General features: G+C 42.0%; 1 protein-coding gene across 1 annotated transcript; it reads left to right on the forward strand.

Moving 5' to 3' along the window:
• Positions 1-213: 213 nt before the first annotated feature.
• LOC143543222 (uncharacterized) lies at positions 214-1486 on the forward strand. Its single transcript, XM_077035594.1, has one exon. It carries the CDS (start codon positions 286-288, stop codon positions 1315-1317), a length of 1032 nt encoding a protein of 343 aa, XP_076891709.1. The 5' UTR covers positions 214-285; the 3' UTR covers positions 1318-1486.
• The last annotated feature ends 16592 nt before the right edge of the window (positions 1487-18078 follow it).

Consider the following 18078-nt stretch of genomic DNA (forward strand, 5'->3'; position numbering starts at 1 on the left):
ATCCTTATCCACTCACTCACCCACTTACTATCGTGGTGAAATGTGATGGTAACTTACTTTTTACTTATGGGTTGGGTATTATTATTGGATCATATAGTATGGTGGATGCACGTCACCTACCATCGCATTCCCCCACCGTCATTATCACCACCCACCCACCACCCCCATTCCTTATTATTATTATTATTATCATTATTATTCACATCCTCTCTCATTAGTAATTCAATCCCTTTATTATTATTATTATTATTACTACCACCACCACACAAACCCTAGCGTCACCCTATGTCAACCACCACCGCCGCCACCGCCATCAAGCCGGTACGCAAATTCCCGCCGCTATGCTGGACACGCGACGAGGCGTTAGTCCTCATCGAAGCCTACCGCGAACGATGGTACGCGCTCCACCGCGCGTTCCTTAAAAACCCTGACTGGGATGCCGTGGCTGAGAAGGTCACCACCGCGTGCCCTGACGTCACGCCGCCCAAGACCTCCGCCCAGTGCCGCCATAAGATGGAGAAGCTCCGTCAGCGCCACCGCGCCGAGAAGCTTCGTGCCGCGTCCTTCCCCGCCGGCGCGTTTTTCACCAGCTGGTTTTATTTTGAAGCCATGGAATTGATGGAAAATAATAATAATAATAATAATAATAATAATAATAATAATAATAATAATCAGGTGACTCCAAGTAGTAATAATCTGGAAGTTAGTAACGGGATCGCGGTTCTGGATCATCCGGTTTTGAATCCGGGGCGTGGGATCCGGTTTAAACCGGCTCCACCACTTCAGAATTTGGTAACGTTAGCGGCGAGTAACCCGAATTATGGTTTTGATCCTAGGGTTTTGAATCAGGGTTCGTCGTATACGAATTGGGCGAATCAGGACGACGACGAAAACGAAGACGATGGGTATATGATGAATATGACGAATTCGACGGTTAATTACAATAGTCACAAGGCGTACGGGATGAGGCCGGCGAGGAAGTTTAGTAAAGTGGTTAATGATCATCAGGTGGATGAGAAGGGGGAAATGTGGGTTAAGGTGCCGAGGAACGGGAACGTGAACGCGAAGGGAAAGAAGAAGGGGGATGGTGGGGTTCATGAAGTGGTGGCGTCGATTAAGTTGTTGGGTGACGGGTTTATGAAGATGGAGAAGATGAAGATAGATATGTGTAGGGAGATTGAGAGGATGCGGATGGAGACGGAGATGAGGCGGAATGAGTTGATCTTGGAGTCGCAGAAACAGATTGTGGACGCGTTTGTGAAGGGCTTGGTTGAGACGAGGAAGCAGGCGAGGACGGGAACGATGGCGGATTCGTAGTTGTTGGTTGATGTGTGATTATGATTAGTTCTTGTACTCAATAATAATATGTTCTTGGTTAGATGTAAAAATATGTTCCAAGGGGTTTAAGTTTAAGTTAAGTTTATGTTCTTCATGTATCAATTTAATATGAGCATCTTGTTTTTGATTCTTGGTGTGATTTCTGGTATGAAATTGCATAGGTCTCTTCCTCATCATGGAATTGGAATTAGGTAATTTGGCAAGTGGTTTGGTTTAAGCATCCCACATACTTCTACTAATAAAAGTTTGGTAATTTCATGAGTTTGTTTAACATTATACCAAGTAAATAAAGTTGAATATGTGATGAAAATGTTATTTACAAATGCTCATGCCTTCATAATTTGCCCTTTCGATATTGTAAGATTGAAGATGTGTGAAATTGTTGTTGATAAATTTACGAGCCGAAGACCTACGGTCAATGCAAGGATCGACGTGGGCGACTTAGGCTAAACGATAAACAATACTCTCTCAGTTAGAGGTGCATAAACCGGGTATTCTCATGAACCGGAACCGGGTGTGGTCAACAAAAGTCAAAACCGGGTCGGGGTAGGAACCGGTTCTGGGTATAGTCGGTTATTTGACCCGGTATTTTCCGGTTCCATCGGGTTTTTTTTCGGGTTTCGGGTAGGGTAGGTTCGGGTTTCGACTGGGTATTGGCGGAACCGGTTCCACCAGGTCCGGGTTTCGAGTACAGTTCTCTGGGTAAACCAAAGCCCGGTCCGTATCCGCGGGTAGGTTGGGTCCGGTTCCAGGTAGAAACTGCTGGGTCGGGTCCGGAACTGGTTCTTTTTTCACCTCTACTCTCAGTTGCTAATGAACCTTTGAAAACTTAGAAACCAATATTCTCCCAATTGTAACATTCATTATCAAACATATTTGTGGTCATTTCAAGTTTTCAACCATCGTGAACCATAAATTAAAATATGTAACATAAACATCAACTCTTGTTATATATTTATCTAGCTAACTTAGGGGTATGGTAGACATTTCATTAACATCAACTAATAGGTAATATTGAATTTTTCTAAAGTTTTACCACTCTAAAGTTGATACAAAAAGTTAACTTAATTATTTAGGAGCATCAATGGGTTGGTTGGTTGGTTATACAATTCAGTAATAAAGTGAAGTAAAAAATAACAAATATAGCGATTTGGATCAATAGCAATTTAGATGAATTAATGGATTGCGGGCTGGGCTAAAGGAAACTGGTTGAAATGAACACGTGTTACACGGCCTACACAGAAAACCAAATATCGGCCCAGGTTTCGTTTATGTATGTCTCATGTTCTCAGCTAGAGGTGAATAAAAAACTCGAACCAGAAAAAAAAACCCGAAATCGGATATATTACCCGGGCTTTAATACCCGAACCCGTACCCAACCCTACCCGTAGGGTACGGACAGAGTATGCATTTTAGTACCAAAACCCGTACCGAATCAGACCCGATTTGTACCCGGTAGTACCCAAAAACCCGAACCGATTCCATACTAGAACCAGGTTTTTCCAGTACCCGAAACCGGGTTTTTCAAATGTCCGATCTATACCCGAAAATTACCCGAAAATAATTTAAAAAATACCCGAAAAATACTCCTAAAAAGTGCAACCCCTAAAAAATTCCAATCTATACCCCGAAAAAACCCCGAAAATATGGTTTTTTCAATACCCGAAAATAGGGTATTCAAATACCCGTTCTATACCCGACACGAACCCGATACATAGGGTATGGTTTTTAGAGGCAATACCCGGACACGAACCCGACCCGGATATTGCTAATAACCGATTATACCCGAATCCAACTCCATACCCGAACCCAGGTTTTTCTAATACCTGATTTGTGCACCTCTACTCTCAGCACAAAAGATTAAAGAAGCTCACAACTCCACAAGGAGAAAAATTGAGAAGTATTTTCGCATGCTTGAATGCATTTAAGTTCTGATTGTGGCGTGAAGTGGGTGCAAATACCGGTTATATGGTCTTGGTGGAATAATTTAATACAGAATCGAACCTTCACGCTCTTCAGCACGAGATTTTGGTCAAAATAGGACGAAAAGAAGGCCTGGCCGACCCGGCCCCAAGTTGTTCAAGGTTGTGTTTCTCGACCCTTAGTCTTAGGATTAATCAGTTTCTCGATGGGGGTAGGGCAGGGAAGGGATCCAAGAACAATTATTGGTCAAATGGTCGAAACCGTTATTACCAATAATCGGTTTTAAAAATGAAAAAAAAACTCTAGCCTATGTAACCAGTTATAAAACCAGTTTTTTTATTTTTTTATTTTAAGTTAGATAACATTAAATTTATTAAGTTAAATACTAAAATATATAATAAAATCACATAACAACGATAAAAACAGAGAAAAAAGAAAATACATTTTGTTTGATGATATATAATTGTTGCCTTTGTTAAGTTTTTATTTAGGGGCTCCAAGGGCTTAAGTTCATGTTTATGCTTCATTACACGCTTTCACCTTTCACTAGTGCTTTCCTAAATGAGCTCTCAAAGTGGATGATGACGGGGGTAGCCCAAGGAAGTAATAAAATGGCTGGAACATATTATCGCTAAAAGGGTTAAAAGGTTAAAAGTTTTAAATCCCGCCCAAACTTATGTAAATAAGTACACACGTGCTACAGTACGATGTCACATAACTGTTCACATCCTTGTCCCCTCTGAGCAAAGGACATACTCAGATAAAGTAATATTATTTTATCTATGGACCAGCGGTCCAAAGCTTCCCGCCTAACAATGGTCAACTCTCTATGCAAACAAGAGGTTAACTAGTTTAGTTACATCTGGACTAAAAAGCTTACATCTCTTCACCTAAATAAGAGATGCTTAGTCACAAACAAGAACACACCAGATTTGGGCAGATAACATCATCTCCCTAATCTTCTCATATTCTTTGAAAAATATGCTCTTAGCTTATTTCTTTCTTACTTCATATCTTCATAGCTTCACCAAGAACATCATTCTAAAACCGATCTCAAACATCACGGTTCTTGATCATCGATGAGCTATAACAACAAACAACTAACTAGTGAACCTCCTTCTACGTTTTGCAAACGTAGAGGGACACCACGACCTGCGTTAGGCTAACCTGAACCCTTTAAGCCATTTAGCCTAACCTGTCTATTCACTATCAATGGTCTTATCTTTGTTGTAGCAACAAGTTGGCGCCCACCGTGGGGCTACGCCGCTTACTTTATCATAAAGACCAGTAGTGTAGCTCCATCACCATGACAGAAGGTGAATCTCCCGAAAAAGTTAACCAAGTGTCAAGAACACCGACACCAAGCGCCGGTCAAGAAACTCCGGCAACAACCTCGATTTTCTCCACTCCGGGAGGAACCTCGACGGAACCTTTGTTCCTCGAGTTTTCACCTTTTCGAACTCCGACTCCTTCACGATCTGGGGTTCCTTCTCCTCATACAGGAGTCACGAACACCCCGGAACGTGTCGACTTGACGGTGGAAAGTGTGTCACGGCATTTCTTGCAACTAAGACATCTTCTTAACCGCCATGTGAGCCAAGAAAGAGAAAAAATGATAAAATTAAGGCTGGAGTACGACGACGATGAACCCTCACTGTCACTCGGACGTCCACCTTCCCCTTTAACCAGCTCACAACCTGCCGCTTCTCATTTAGAGGCTGGTCCAAGTGTAACCTGTCAACCCTTTAACCCATCTCCCTACACCTATGGGAGACCAAGCCCAACGGCTTTCCCTTTGTTCACTTCACAACCCCTTGGACATGAAACCACTCTCGACCAAATATGGCAGTCACCAGCTTCAAGTGTCCCCCCTACAGCCACTACATGGGAGCAGGCCATGTCGGTCTTACCCTTGGCCCGAAGTGCCGCAATAAGCACTCCCATGGGAACAAACCAAATAGCAGCAACCCCTGAAAGCCTTCAAGGCTTCAACCTCATGCCTCAGATGATAGCCCAAATGATGGCACACCTCCCTTGGACCCAGCTCATCAGCCAAGCATTGGGTACTCACCAGGGAATGACGAGTCATAATACAAGGGTAGATGAAGACCTTGCGAAACCTTACAAGCATGGCAACCTTTCTCTCCCAGCAAATTGCCGATTATGACTCCCAAACAAAGATCTAGATGCCACCCCATATAAAAACATATGATGGGACCGAGGATCCCGAGGACCATCTCCAGGTCTTCACTGGGGCGGCCAGAATTGAAAAATGGTCCCACGTTGAATGTTGCTTAATGATCATGCAAACATTAGTCGGATCAGCCAGGATATGGTTCAATGACCTTCCTGCTCAAAGCGTTCGAAGCTTCGATGATCTGAGCAAAGGATTCTTGGCCCACTTTTCACAACAAAGGAGTTATGTCAAGGATGCCACGGTCATTTTCCAGATAAAGCAGAAGAATGATGAAAGCCTTCGAGACTTTATCGAAAGATATAAAAAAGAAGGGTTACAATATGTGGGGGCTGACAAAAAATGAGGGTGGCAGGTTTCATGAACGCCATCAACTCCAAATACCTCACACGGGACTTTAACAAGTGCCTACCTAAAACCCTTGAAGAAGCTCTTGAGCGGGCCGAAGCTCATATCCGAGGTGAAGAGGCTGTTGATTTCAAAGAACAAAGAAAAATAGCTCCTAGTTGGCGAGGCAACAGCCCCAACCGAAAGAAAAGGAACTACAACCCTTATGATAAATACCCAAGGAGTTCAGATCAACGAAGGCCTGAAGGTCGGAACCCTCCAAGCAGGGAAAAGACTGTGAACTTCACAGCCTTAACCAAAACCCCTCAGGAGATCCTTGACACAAAAGAGGTGAAACACAACTTCCGACCTCCTCGACTCTTGCCCAAGAGCAAGAAAAACGAAAAATCAACCCAGTTCTGTGATTTTCATGAAGAAAAAGGTCACCACACCAACGATTGCTTTCAACTCAAGAGAAGAATTGAGGAAGCCGTTAAGTCTGGAGAATTGGCTCATTTGGTGAAAGGGGTCAAAGATAAGATGGCTGAAAGAAAAAGCAAAGAGGTGAATATGGTGAATATAGACGATGGTGTTTCCCACAAACGACAACGCTTGGAGGCTTGGGAGCTTCAGTGTGTCTGCTTCCCACCACCTCAAGGTGACTTACTCTCAAACCATTTGGTAGTAGAAGCAAACGTGGGAACACTCAAAACAAGCAAAGCCTGCATCGACACAGGGGCGACCACAGAGATCATGTATGAAAGGTTCTTCAATCAACTAAGCAAAGAAGAATGTTCAAGGCTTCAACCCTTCGGGTCTTCTATAAAAGGTATCGCCGATGTACCCTTGAAGCCTCTAGGCCAACTAACCCTTGATGTATGTTTTAGTGAAGGCAGGATGAAGAAAACCAAATCACTCACTTTTGTGGTTATCAACATACCTTCCAACTATGATGTGATCATAGGAAGGCCGGGACAGTGTGCGTTCAACATGGTTGTCTCAGTTGGTCAAGGTACAGTGAAGTTCCCAACTGACAGGGGAATCGCAACCCTTCAACCTTCCCAAGATGTTTACACGGTTGAAGGGGAGAGTTCAAAAAGTGAAAACGAAGAACAAGGTTTGATCATAAACCCAAACTACCCTGAGCAAAAGGTACGGGTAAACACAAGCCTTTCTAAAGAAACTCTCTCACACCTTGAGAAACTGTTGATATGTTACAACGATGTCTTTGCTTGGTGCCCGGAAGACATGACCGGCATCCCTCGAAGCATTGCAGAGCATTAGCTAAAAATACCACCTGACGTCAAGCCTGTCGTAAAAAAGAAACGGAGCTTGGCCCCTGAACGAAGCTTGGCAGCCTGCCAAGAGGTTGAAAAGCTAGTCCTAGCAGGGATCCTACGTGAAGTCAAATATCAATCTTGGGTGGCTAATCCAGTCATGGTTCGAAAGCCTGACAAGTCTTGGAGGATGTGCATCGACTTTAAAGACTTGAACAAAGCATGCCCAAAGGATTGCTACCCATTACCCGAGATGGACCTCAAGGTTGACTCCTTAACAGGCCATCCCTTCAAGTGTTTTCTTGATGCCTACAAGGGTTACCATCAAATCCTCATGAAGGTGGAAGATGAAGAAAAAACCGCATTCCACACGGACAAGGGCATTTTCTGTTATCAAAAGATGCCTTTTGGCCTACGAAATGCTGGTGCAACTTACCAACGTCTGATCGACAAAGCGTTCGCTAGCCAAATTAGCAGAAACCTAGAAGCTTATGTCGATGATTTGGTGATCAAAAGCAAAACTGAACGTCAAATGCTTGATGACATAGAAGAAACCTTCCAAAATTTGAGGAAGATCAATATGAAGCTCAACCCGGGGAAATGTTCATTTGGGTTCGAAGAAGGCAAGTTTTTGGGACACATTGTGGGTAAACAAAGCATAAAAGCCAATCCCAACAAAGTCAGGGCTGTTCTTGAAACTAAATCTCCACAAAGCAAAAAAGAAGTAGAAAGCCTAAACGGAAAGCTTGCAGCCTTGAAGCGTTTTACCTCCAAGCTTGCTGAGAAATCCCTCCCCTTTTTCAAAACGTTAAAGGGTTGCACAAACAAGAAAGATTTCAGGTGGACGAAAGAAGCAGAAGAAGCCTTCAACCAAATGAAGCAACACTTGGCTTCACTTTCAGCTATTGCAGCCCCTGAAACGGGAGAATTGATCTCTGTCTATCTCTCAGTCGCTGAAGAAGCATTAAGCGCGGTTCTAACCATCGAACGAGACAAAGTTCAGATACCCGTTTATTTCTTTAGTAAAACACTAAAACTGGCAGAGATCAAATATCCTCCTTTGGAAAAACTTTCTCTGGCCTTAATTCAAACGGCCAGAAGGCTTCGAAGGTACTTTCAAGCACACCCTATACAAGTAGTCACTGACCAACCTATCAAAAGTGTGCTTGAAAAACCTGAAAATTCTGGCCGATTGGCCAAATGGGCTGTGGAACTAGGTGAACATAACATCACCTATGTCCCAAGAAAAGCTATAAAAGCCCAAGTCTTGGCGGACTTCATTGTAGAAATCTCGAAGCAAGTCAGTCCTGAAATACACACAACTGCCACTGAACCTTCTGACCCTGAAGCCTGGAAGCTTTTTACCGATGGGGCTTCCAGCATCGAAGGGTCAGGAGCTGGGCTCATTTTAATCAACCCAGAAGGGTTAGAATTTACATATGCTCTTCGACTTGAATTTCAGACCACCAACAACGAAGCTGAATACGAAGCATTGATCGCTGGTCTGAAGATTTCCAAAGAGATGAAAATCCAAAAGCTACAAGTCTTCACAGACTCGTTGCTTGTTTCAAGTCAAGTCAATGACAACTATATAGCAAAAGAGCCCAACATGAAGAAGTATCGTGAAAAGGCAAAAGGGTTGATGACCACATATCAAGAGTGCACTATCAAGAAAGTCCCAAGATCACAAAACAAGAGAGCTGATACCCTAAGCAAACTAGCATCCCTCACATTTTCACACCTCACAAAGAAAGTTTTGGTTGAAGTGTTGAAGACTCCTTCAATCCAAGAATTGGAGGTTCAAGATGTGATCACCGAAGAAGGTCCCAATTGGATGACTCCCATAGAAAAGTTCCTCAAAAATGGTGAGTTACCTTTGGACCAGACAGAGGCTGAAAGGGTTCGAATCAAATCCAGACAGTATGTGTTGCAAGGAGAAATCCTTTATAAAAAGTCCTACCTTACACCACTACTGAGATGTGTAGGCCCTGAACAAAGTCAGTATCTGATCAAAGAGGTTCACGAGGGGATATGTGGAGCTCATTTTGGGCCAAGAACGGTGGTTGCAAAATTTATGAACCTTGGATACTTCTGGCCCACCATGCACCGAGACGCAACGGAACAACTCAAGAAGTGTGAAGCTTGTCAGATTCATGCACCGGTTCCAAAAAGTCCTAAACATGATCTAGTCCCCATCTCCTCGGCTTGGCCATTTCACAAATGGGGAATGGATATTGTTGGTCCATTCCCACCGGCCAAGGGCGGGGTAAAATTTTTGCTAGTAGCTGTTGACTACTTTACCAAGTGGCCTGAAGTCAAACTACTTGCAAAAATAACAGACAAACAAGTTATCGACTTCATGTGGGAAACCATTATTTGTCGCTATGGGCTGCCAGGAGTGTTAGTCACGGATAATGGGAAGCAATTTGCCTAGAAGCCTTTTAGCACATGGTGCGAAGAATTCAGAATCACCCAAGTGTTCAGCTCGGTTGCTTACCCACAGTCCAACGGCCAAGTTGAAAGAACAAACAGAACCATTGTAGAAGGAATCAAAACAAGGCTGGGAAGGCACAATAACAATTGGCTTGAAGAACTCCCAAATGTTCTATGGGCAATAAGAACAACCGAAAATACAAGCCACAAACGAACACCTTACAGCCTAGTGTTCGGATCAGAAGCTGTAATTCCAGCCGAAGTTGGAGTTGTGACTCAAAGAACACTCAACATGGATCTCGAATCAAACAACAATGAGACCATGTTGAATTTGCAACTCCTTGAAGAATTTCGTGATCAAGCCGCAATACAAGAGGCTAAGTACAAGCAGAAAATGGAAGCTTATTACAATGCAAGAGTGAAACATGAACGTTTCAAGCCTGGAGACCTTGTACTTCGAAACAACGAGGCCAACAAGAGAGAAAACCAAGGAAAGCTTGGCCCAAAGTGGGAAGGGCCATACACAATCCTTGAAGCTCACAAGGGTGGATCCTACAAGCTGGCCGACGTAGAAGGCAAAAGGCTTCCAAGACACTGGAACGGCAAAACCCTTAAAAGGTTCCATGCCTAGTCTAAGTCTTAAGATGTATGTCAAGAGATGTATAATTCTCCTTTTCGTGAACATCAACCTCTTGAATGAATGATAAAGTTTTTGTCATAACTTGTCTTTACTATCCTATAATCAGATTGAGAACCTAGCAAGAAACTCCATGGCAAGGGCCATGTAAGGGGATGAGCTCCCAGGCCATATTGCTCAATAGGTTCAAGGGTTAAATGGACCTATATAAGGGGCGAGTACCTATATCAATCCAACTCCATGAGACTTAGAAATTTTTTTAACTAAAACTAATCTCATAGACAGGTCTGAATAGCCTACACCAATTCGTTCCTTAAACTTTAAAAAAGTTTACGAAAACAAAAACATACACTAAGTAGTGATATAAAGGATAGCCAACATGTGCTTTCTACCTAACGAAGCCTTGAAGCTAAAAGTGACTGCGGTACTAAAACATCTTAAGGAAGGTTAGCTAAAATCACATCAAACTAACAAGACAAACAATCAAAACACAAATACATAAACATCACAGTTCATAAGCAAAGGCCATTGTAAGGCCATAACCAATAGCATTCATAATAAGCCAATTAAGGCTAAACAAGGAAATCACAAGGATTCCCAAGAAAATGTTCAAAGGGCCAAAAGGCCAAACACAACCACAAGGCAGAAACTTTAAGAGTTTCATGCCAAACCTACATTGTTTAAGATTACATCACATTGTTTTAAGGTGCTAAGAAAGCTACGAATCAAGTATTTAAACATCAGAAACAGGATTCGAAGTACTAGCCTTACCACCCTTAACACTTTTACCCTTCTTGGACTTCTTAACTTGCGGGCCAACATCAGCAACAGCCGATCCTTCGAGGCTTGCCACATGAGATCCGTCGCTTTCCCCATATAAAGTTTCTTCACTGTCACCGGAACGGGAGCGTTTTTTCGACAAGGACTCGAGCACCTCTTTAATAGCTTTCTCATCAAGACCGGCTGGCTTCAAACCCCGCAACACAGAAAGAGGCTTACCAAAGCATGATGACACTTCACCCACATAAGGGTAAGTGAGCCTCTCCATGGCATGAACCGGCTCCATAAAAAGCTTGTAAGCATCTCGGTTGAACAGGGGAGATTTCTTAATAGACTGGACAGACTCGTGATAGCTACAACCGGCAATGAAGCCCAAATGCTTACCATGGGCCAACAACTTCGTGTACACACCGCCCAACACCGAGTTGAATTCACTAGAATGAAGCAAATAAGCCACAACCTGTTGAAACCCATATTCAATCAGCCACTTGTTGTCATCAGAAGTCTGGGTGACCGAAGCCTTCAAGCCTTTCTTCTCTATCTCAAAGGCCCTTCTCTGCACCTCAAAGAATTCCCGGTCAGCATCCAACTTGGCCCTATCAGCCTCCATGGCTTTCTTCAATTCGGCCAGCTCAATCTCATGACCACGAGACAACTCATTAATCTTCTCAACATAACCTTCCTCTTTTTTCGAAAAACCCTCAATCTCCTTCTTCATCTCTATCATGGAAGCTTTCATTCCCTCCTTCTTCTTGGAAAAATCCTCATACTCCTGCATTCCCTTTCTAAAACGAGTCACACCCTCTGCCAAAAGGGAAGAAAGGTTGCAAGAACTCAGGATCAATCTTGACAACATGGAATCACCCTCCATTTCAGAAATAGTGTTACGCACTCCTGGAGGAGTAAAATTGGCTAACACATCAGCACAAACCGAGGGATCCTTGAAGCTATCCCCAACCTTCACGTTCCACTCTGGCACATAAACTGCATCACAATCCAACCCTTGAACCGTCGCAACCTTCTTGCCAACCGATTTCTTTTTCTCGGAAACCACCAAACCCTAAACCTTCTCAACCTCCATAGTAGGACCTTGATCTTCAGAAACTTGAATATCATCACTAACCTCAACTGGCTCACGAGAAGAGGAAGTGCCAACAGACTTCAACAAACGTCGTGTGGAACGACGGTTAGAAGACTTCGGAACAACAGTCTTGGTGAACCCTTTAACGTTGGCAACCCCAGCATACTCAGCGTCCTCAAATCGACCTTCCTTCCCCCGAGTCACCGAGTCATCCCCAACAACAGCCGCAACATTAGTAAACCCAACATCCGAAGTGTCATCACTTTTCAAAAAGTCTAAGGCAGACATAACTACAAAATACAAAGGAAAACCATTAGCAAACATATCAACACGATAAAACAAACACGGGATAAACAAATGCATACCCTTATTATCCCTCATAAGCATGGGATCCCGATTAGGCTTATCCCAAAGTTTGCAAATTCCTAACAACACAAGAAGGTGTTCGGGAAAAGAACGAAGGCGTGATTGACACTCCCTAATACGTTTCAAAAACAAATCGTTCAACTCCGATTCGGCCGGCTCATGCTCGTTGAGAACAGCATCGGGTTGTCTCCAAATGGGTTTAAATGGAAGGATAGAATCGGAAACAAAGAAAAAACGGTCCTTCCAAGAACCGAGGGTTGTAACCGCCGAGGAAACCAAACACGTTTCAACCTTGGTGTGTTCAAAAGTATACCAATCACCGTTCTTTGCTAAGAGAAAGAAACGGCGAAAACTCAACAATGAAGGGTCATAACCTAGGGATCTACACAAAACCTCAAAATGTAATACCCTAGCAAGCCCTAAAGGATGGATTTGACCGAACGATATATGGTAATATTCCAAAACATTCAAAAAGAAAACTGAAAACGGGTGTCGGAGATTGGAAAATTCAAAATGACGGCAATATAAAGCAATGAAGCCCGCCGGACAACGATCAATCGAATAATCGACTGGCGGAGCAACCGGTTTATACTTTAACCCTATTCCCCATTCAATACAGAATGATTCAACCTCTTCTTGGGTTAATCGTTATCTGGTTAATAACTATTAATGAAAAGCAGTTCTTTGGAAACCGCATTCTGACAGTTACAATCACATCAACTGTCACATCAATAATTCAAAAAAACAACCAAAATCTGAACAAAGCTTCGAAGCCTTCAAGCCTTGAAGCCTTTAAGCAGTAAACAAAATGTGTGCAAAAGTCAGAAGCCTTTGAGCATACTCCTCAAATACCTCTAACTTGGGGGCTGATGACGGGGGTAGCCCAAGGAAATAATAAAATGGCTAGAACATATTATCGCTAAAAGGGTTAAAAGGTTAAAGGTTAAAAGCTTCAAATCTCGCCCAAACTTATGTAAATAAGTACCCACGTGCTACAGTACAATGTCACATCACTGTTCACATCCTTGTCCCCTCTGAGCAAAGGACATACTCAGATAAAGTAATATTATTTTATCTATGGACCAGCGGTCCAAAGCTTCCCGCCTAACAATGGTCAACTCTCTATGCAAACAAGAGGTTAACTAGTTTAGTTACATATGGACTAAAAGGCTTACATCTCTTCACCTATATAAGAGATGCTTAGTCACAAACAAGAACACACCAGATTTGGGCAGATAACATCATCTCCCTAATCTTCTCTTCTTCTTTGAGAAATATGCTCTTAGCTTATTTCTTTCTTACTTCAATATCTTCGTAGCTTCACCAAGAACATCATTCCAAAACCGATCCCAAACATCACGGTTCTTGATCATCGGTGAGCTATAACAACAAACAACTAACTAGTGAACCTCCTTCTACGTTTTGCAAACGTAGAGGGACACCACGACCTGCGTTAGGCTAACCTGAACCCTTTAAGCCATTTAGCCTAACCTATCTATTCACTATCAATGGTCTTATCTTTGTTGTGGCAACAGTGGAGTAGACATGGCAGTGATGAACACGTTACAATTATTGCAACAAGTCATTTAGGTACCTTTAGACTTTAGTTATAAATTGAATTTCAAAAATGTTTTGGGGGTCTCTCTTGTTTCTAGTATTAACACCACGTTTGATTCAATTTCCATGTGAGCGTTTGAGAATTAAGACTTGAGATTTTTTGAGCATTTTGCATTTTTCTGGGCATTTGAGAGAGCTAGTTAAACCAATACACCAAATACTTATTTTTGATAACTCATGGGAATATATTGTAAAAAAAAAACCAGTTTCTAACGGCTTTTTATATATAACCATATAACTATGAAACCTTTTTTCAAAATGTTTAACACCTTCTTTCAATATGTCTCATTTAATGTGAACAAGTGATGGTTGATTGCTTCTAAATTCTAAGAATTGTGGCTGATTTTATTTATTATTTTTTTTAAACATCAACTTGAATAGAAAACCACCCCTAACCGAGAAGAAAAACCAAGATTATATACTAAGTAACAGGTTTTTCAACCATCTAAACAAATGGGAAAACTTCATAAAATGTCAAAAACCAGTCATTAAACACTTGAAATAATGAAACAAAGCACTTGAAATCCTCTCTTTACAGCCTTTGCTTGCTTGAAATCCCCAACCTTCTAGACTTTTTCCGGTGACCCAATATTAACCAAAGCAACCTTAATCCACTAAATTAAAGGGGCCAGTATGTTTCTCCAAGTTCGATGACCTCAAAACTCGATGTTTATATCTCTAGAACCACAATAGTGCCATATTCGGTTTTCTGACAACTACCCAATGTATGTGTTTACTCGAATTAAATAGTTTAATCACTTCACCATACTTTAGGATAAAATTGGGGTATACAGTTTTAAAGTTTTGGATTTCTTTTAGATGTTGAGGATTTGTTTTAATTGTTATTGAAAAAAATTGAAATACTCTTAATTAAAAAAGTTCATTTCACCAATTATAAATACCACATTATCAGTCCACATCATCATGGTGATCTATCAAGCACGCAAAAAAATTATTATTAGAAAATTAAATGAAACTTGATTGGCCTAATTAAGAAAAAAAAGTTCGGTGACTTAGTTGAGATAGTGAAGAAAGCTGGTTACTTTTCTAAATAGTTTTCCCTTATACTAACTGAGCATTTTTCAAGTTGGCTTTTGAGCATCGTTATCTAGCTCCTTGCTAGTAGATCTTTGATGTTAATGTTATTCCTTTGTTGTTCAAAAAAAAAAGTAGAGCAAAGTGTTAAGGAATTACCTTGTAATTCGTGAAGTTCGACTCTAAGGAAACTAGAGCATAGCAAATAGACATAAGTCGCTTTAAATGAAATGTTCTCTAGAAGAAATTAAATTGACAAAGGCCTTTGGAAATTGGATTCACTCTACACCCGAACAACTGAAGAAGATCGTTTGGTACTCACATAGAAATCTGGGACCAATTTCCACTCTCGCCAAACTCTTGTTTGGTACCTTTCTTGATGCATGAGTATATTGAAGACAATAAGATTTCAAGTCTAAACCTTTATTGTATTGATTGATATATTGTTGTTATTACTTGATTACAAATAACCCCTATTTATAACCATACAATTACTTGTTTGACAAGAATAGGAGAAAAACTAACTCAAAAACCCCCTAGGTTTGTGAGTGCGACAACTAGGTCCCCGCACTTACGCAAGATTACACTAACAATCACCACCCTAATCTTGTGATATCGATGAAGCTTTGCATCTCGTTAAACTTCAACCGTGGCAACGCTTTTGTAAGGATGTCTGCTCTTTGTAAATCTCCACTGACATGCTCCACCTTGATTTGTTCTCTCTCGATGCACTCCCGAATGAAATGGTATCGTGTGTTGATGTGCTTGCTTCTCCCGTGAAAAACCGGGTTCTTCATCAAGGCAATAGCCGATGAATTATCCACCTTCAACGTCACGATCTCCTCCTTTTCTCCGGTCATCTCTGACAACAAACCCCGAAGCTATAAGGCTTGACATGCAGCCGATGTAGCTGCCATAAATTCAGCCTCACATGATGATAACGCCACCGTTCCTTATTTATGAGAAACCCATGATATCGGTGATGTACCATAGTAGAAAATCAAACCTGAGGTGTTCCGACCATAATCCATATCCATCGCATGACTACTATCACTATACCCGTGCAACATACTATTTCCGCCTATCGAGTAAGTAATACCAAAGTCTAGTGTACCTCTTAGATATCGGAGAATATATTTAACCGCTTGAGCATGAACTTGAGTTGGTGATTGCATGAACCGACTCGCATAACCAACCGAGTAGCTCAAATCAGGTCTCGTATGAGTTAAATACCGTAAGCTTCCGATTATCTTTCTATAAGCGGTCGGATCTACCTTCAGATTTTCATCTTCCTTTGACAACTTTAAGCCCGGTTCCGTAGGAAATTGAGTCGAGTTGCACTCCCAAAGACTTGCTTCTTTTAGGATCTTCGTTGCATAACCATTTTGCTTTAACATTATCCCACGATCACTTTGCTTGACTTCGATCCCGAGATAGTAATGCAACAACCCGAGGTCACTCATCTCAAACCTTGACTCCATTTGTCTTTTGAAATTTGCAATTTCTTGCACACTTGTACCTGTGACTATCAAATCATCAACGTAAACTCCAACAAGTAGTAGCCTTTGACCGGAACACCGTTTGTAAACCGCTTGTTCTTGTTTACATCGAGTGAAACCGAGTTCTTTTAATGACCCGTTTAGTTTAGTATTCCACGCCCTTGGAGCTTGGCGTAGACCGTATAACGCTTTAGCCAACTTGTACACTTTTCTTTCTTCACCTTTCTTAACGAACCCATCTGGTTGAAACACATACACCTCTTCTTTTAAATCACCATGAAGAAACGCGGATTTTACATCCAAGTGATGAACTTCCCACCTCGGTTTGCTGCTAACGCGAGTAAAAGTCGAACGGTTTCGATTCTCGCCACTGGTGCGAACACCTCTTCGAAATCGATCCCATATTTCTGAACATACCCCTTAGCTACGAGTCAGGCCTTGTACTTGGTTATTTTCCCGGCTTCATATCTTTTGATTTTATAGACCCACTTTGAACCTATCGGTTTTACTTTAGGTGGTGCTTCGACTAACCGCCATGTCTTGTTTCTTTCAATCGACTCGATCTCCGCTTCCATTGCTATTCTCCAATGTTTTTCATTATTCGCTTCTCGAAAATTTACCAGTTCATCATCGAATAATAATAGGAGATTTACCTCATCAGTTGTCGGGTCTTGCTTGGCGGGTGTCGGTATACCTTCAACCAGAAAGTCGCTAAATTACTTGGATAAAACCGTCTTTCGAGTAGTTCGACGAGGCTGAATAACTTGTAACGGTTCTTCGTTTAGGCTAGTGTCTGGCCTAGTCGGGCTTACAGGTGAGCTGCCACCTTCTGAACTTGACGACTCACTTCCGTTTCTGATACGAACCAACTCACCTGTATCATGTCGGTCTACAGACCCGGTGTCAAAACCGGTTGTCACCTGCTCCTGTTCGGGTTCAATATCGCACCTAAAAATAAACTCGGTCCATTCAGGACCCTTTTCGCCCTCTTGTTTGTTAAGATCGGCCCACGCGTACCTTTTACACTCGTCAAACTTGACATCCCGCGTAACGTGTACTCGTCTTTTGATCGGATCAAACATACGATAGGCTTTTGTTCCAGGTTGAGTACCTAAGTGAATCATCACAACACTTCGGTCGTCCAATTTCTTTTGACCGGTACCAAGGACTTTGACATACCCCGTGCATCCGAACACTTTAACGTGTGAAAGGTTAGGTTTTCTTCCTTTAAAACGCTCGTACGGAGTCGAATCGTTCAAAGATTTTGTTGGTGACCGTTTTAGTAAATAAACCGAGTGATGAACCGCTTCTCCCCATAGGTATTGTGGTAGTGACACCGCCTTTAACAAACTTCGAGTCGTACCAAGTATGGTTCGGTTTCTTCTTTCAACCACCCCGTTTTGATGTGGGGTGTACGGGGCCGTAAACTGATGTGCCACACCTATACTTGAAAAGTAATCTTCCAACACATGGGATGTAAACTCACCCCCATTGTCGGTGCGTATGGTTTTTAGTTTCTTGCCCTTTTTGTTTCCACCCTTTTCACGAAATCAATGAGTAAACCCGCAACT

The sequence above is a fragment of the Bidens hawaiensis genome, unplaced genomic scaffold, assembly GCF_021521415.1.
Source record: "Bidens hawaiensis isolate Kalapana, Puna unplaced genomic scaffold, B.hawaiensis_p1.1 tig00013078_1, whole genome shotgun sequence".
Classification (NCBI taxonomy): Eukaryota; Viridiplantae; Streptophyta; class Magnoliopsida; order Asterales; family Asteraceae; genus Bidens; species Bidens hawaiensis.

Coding starts and splice junctions, on each gene's coding strand:
- LOC143543222 (XM_077035594.1), top strand. CDS start 286: ATGTCAACCACCACCGCCGCCACCGCCATCAAGCCGGTACGCAAATTC.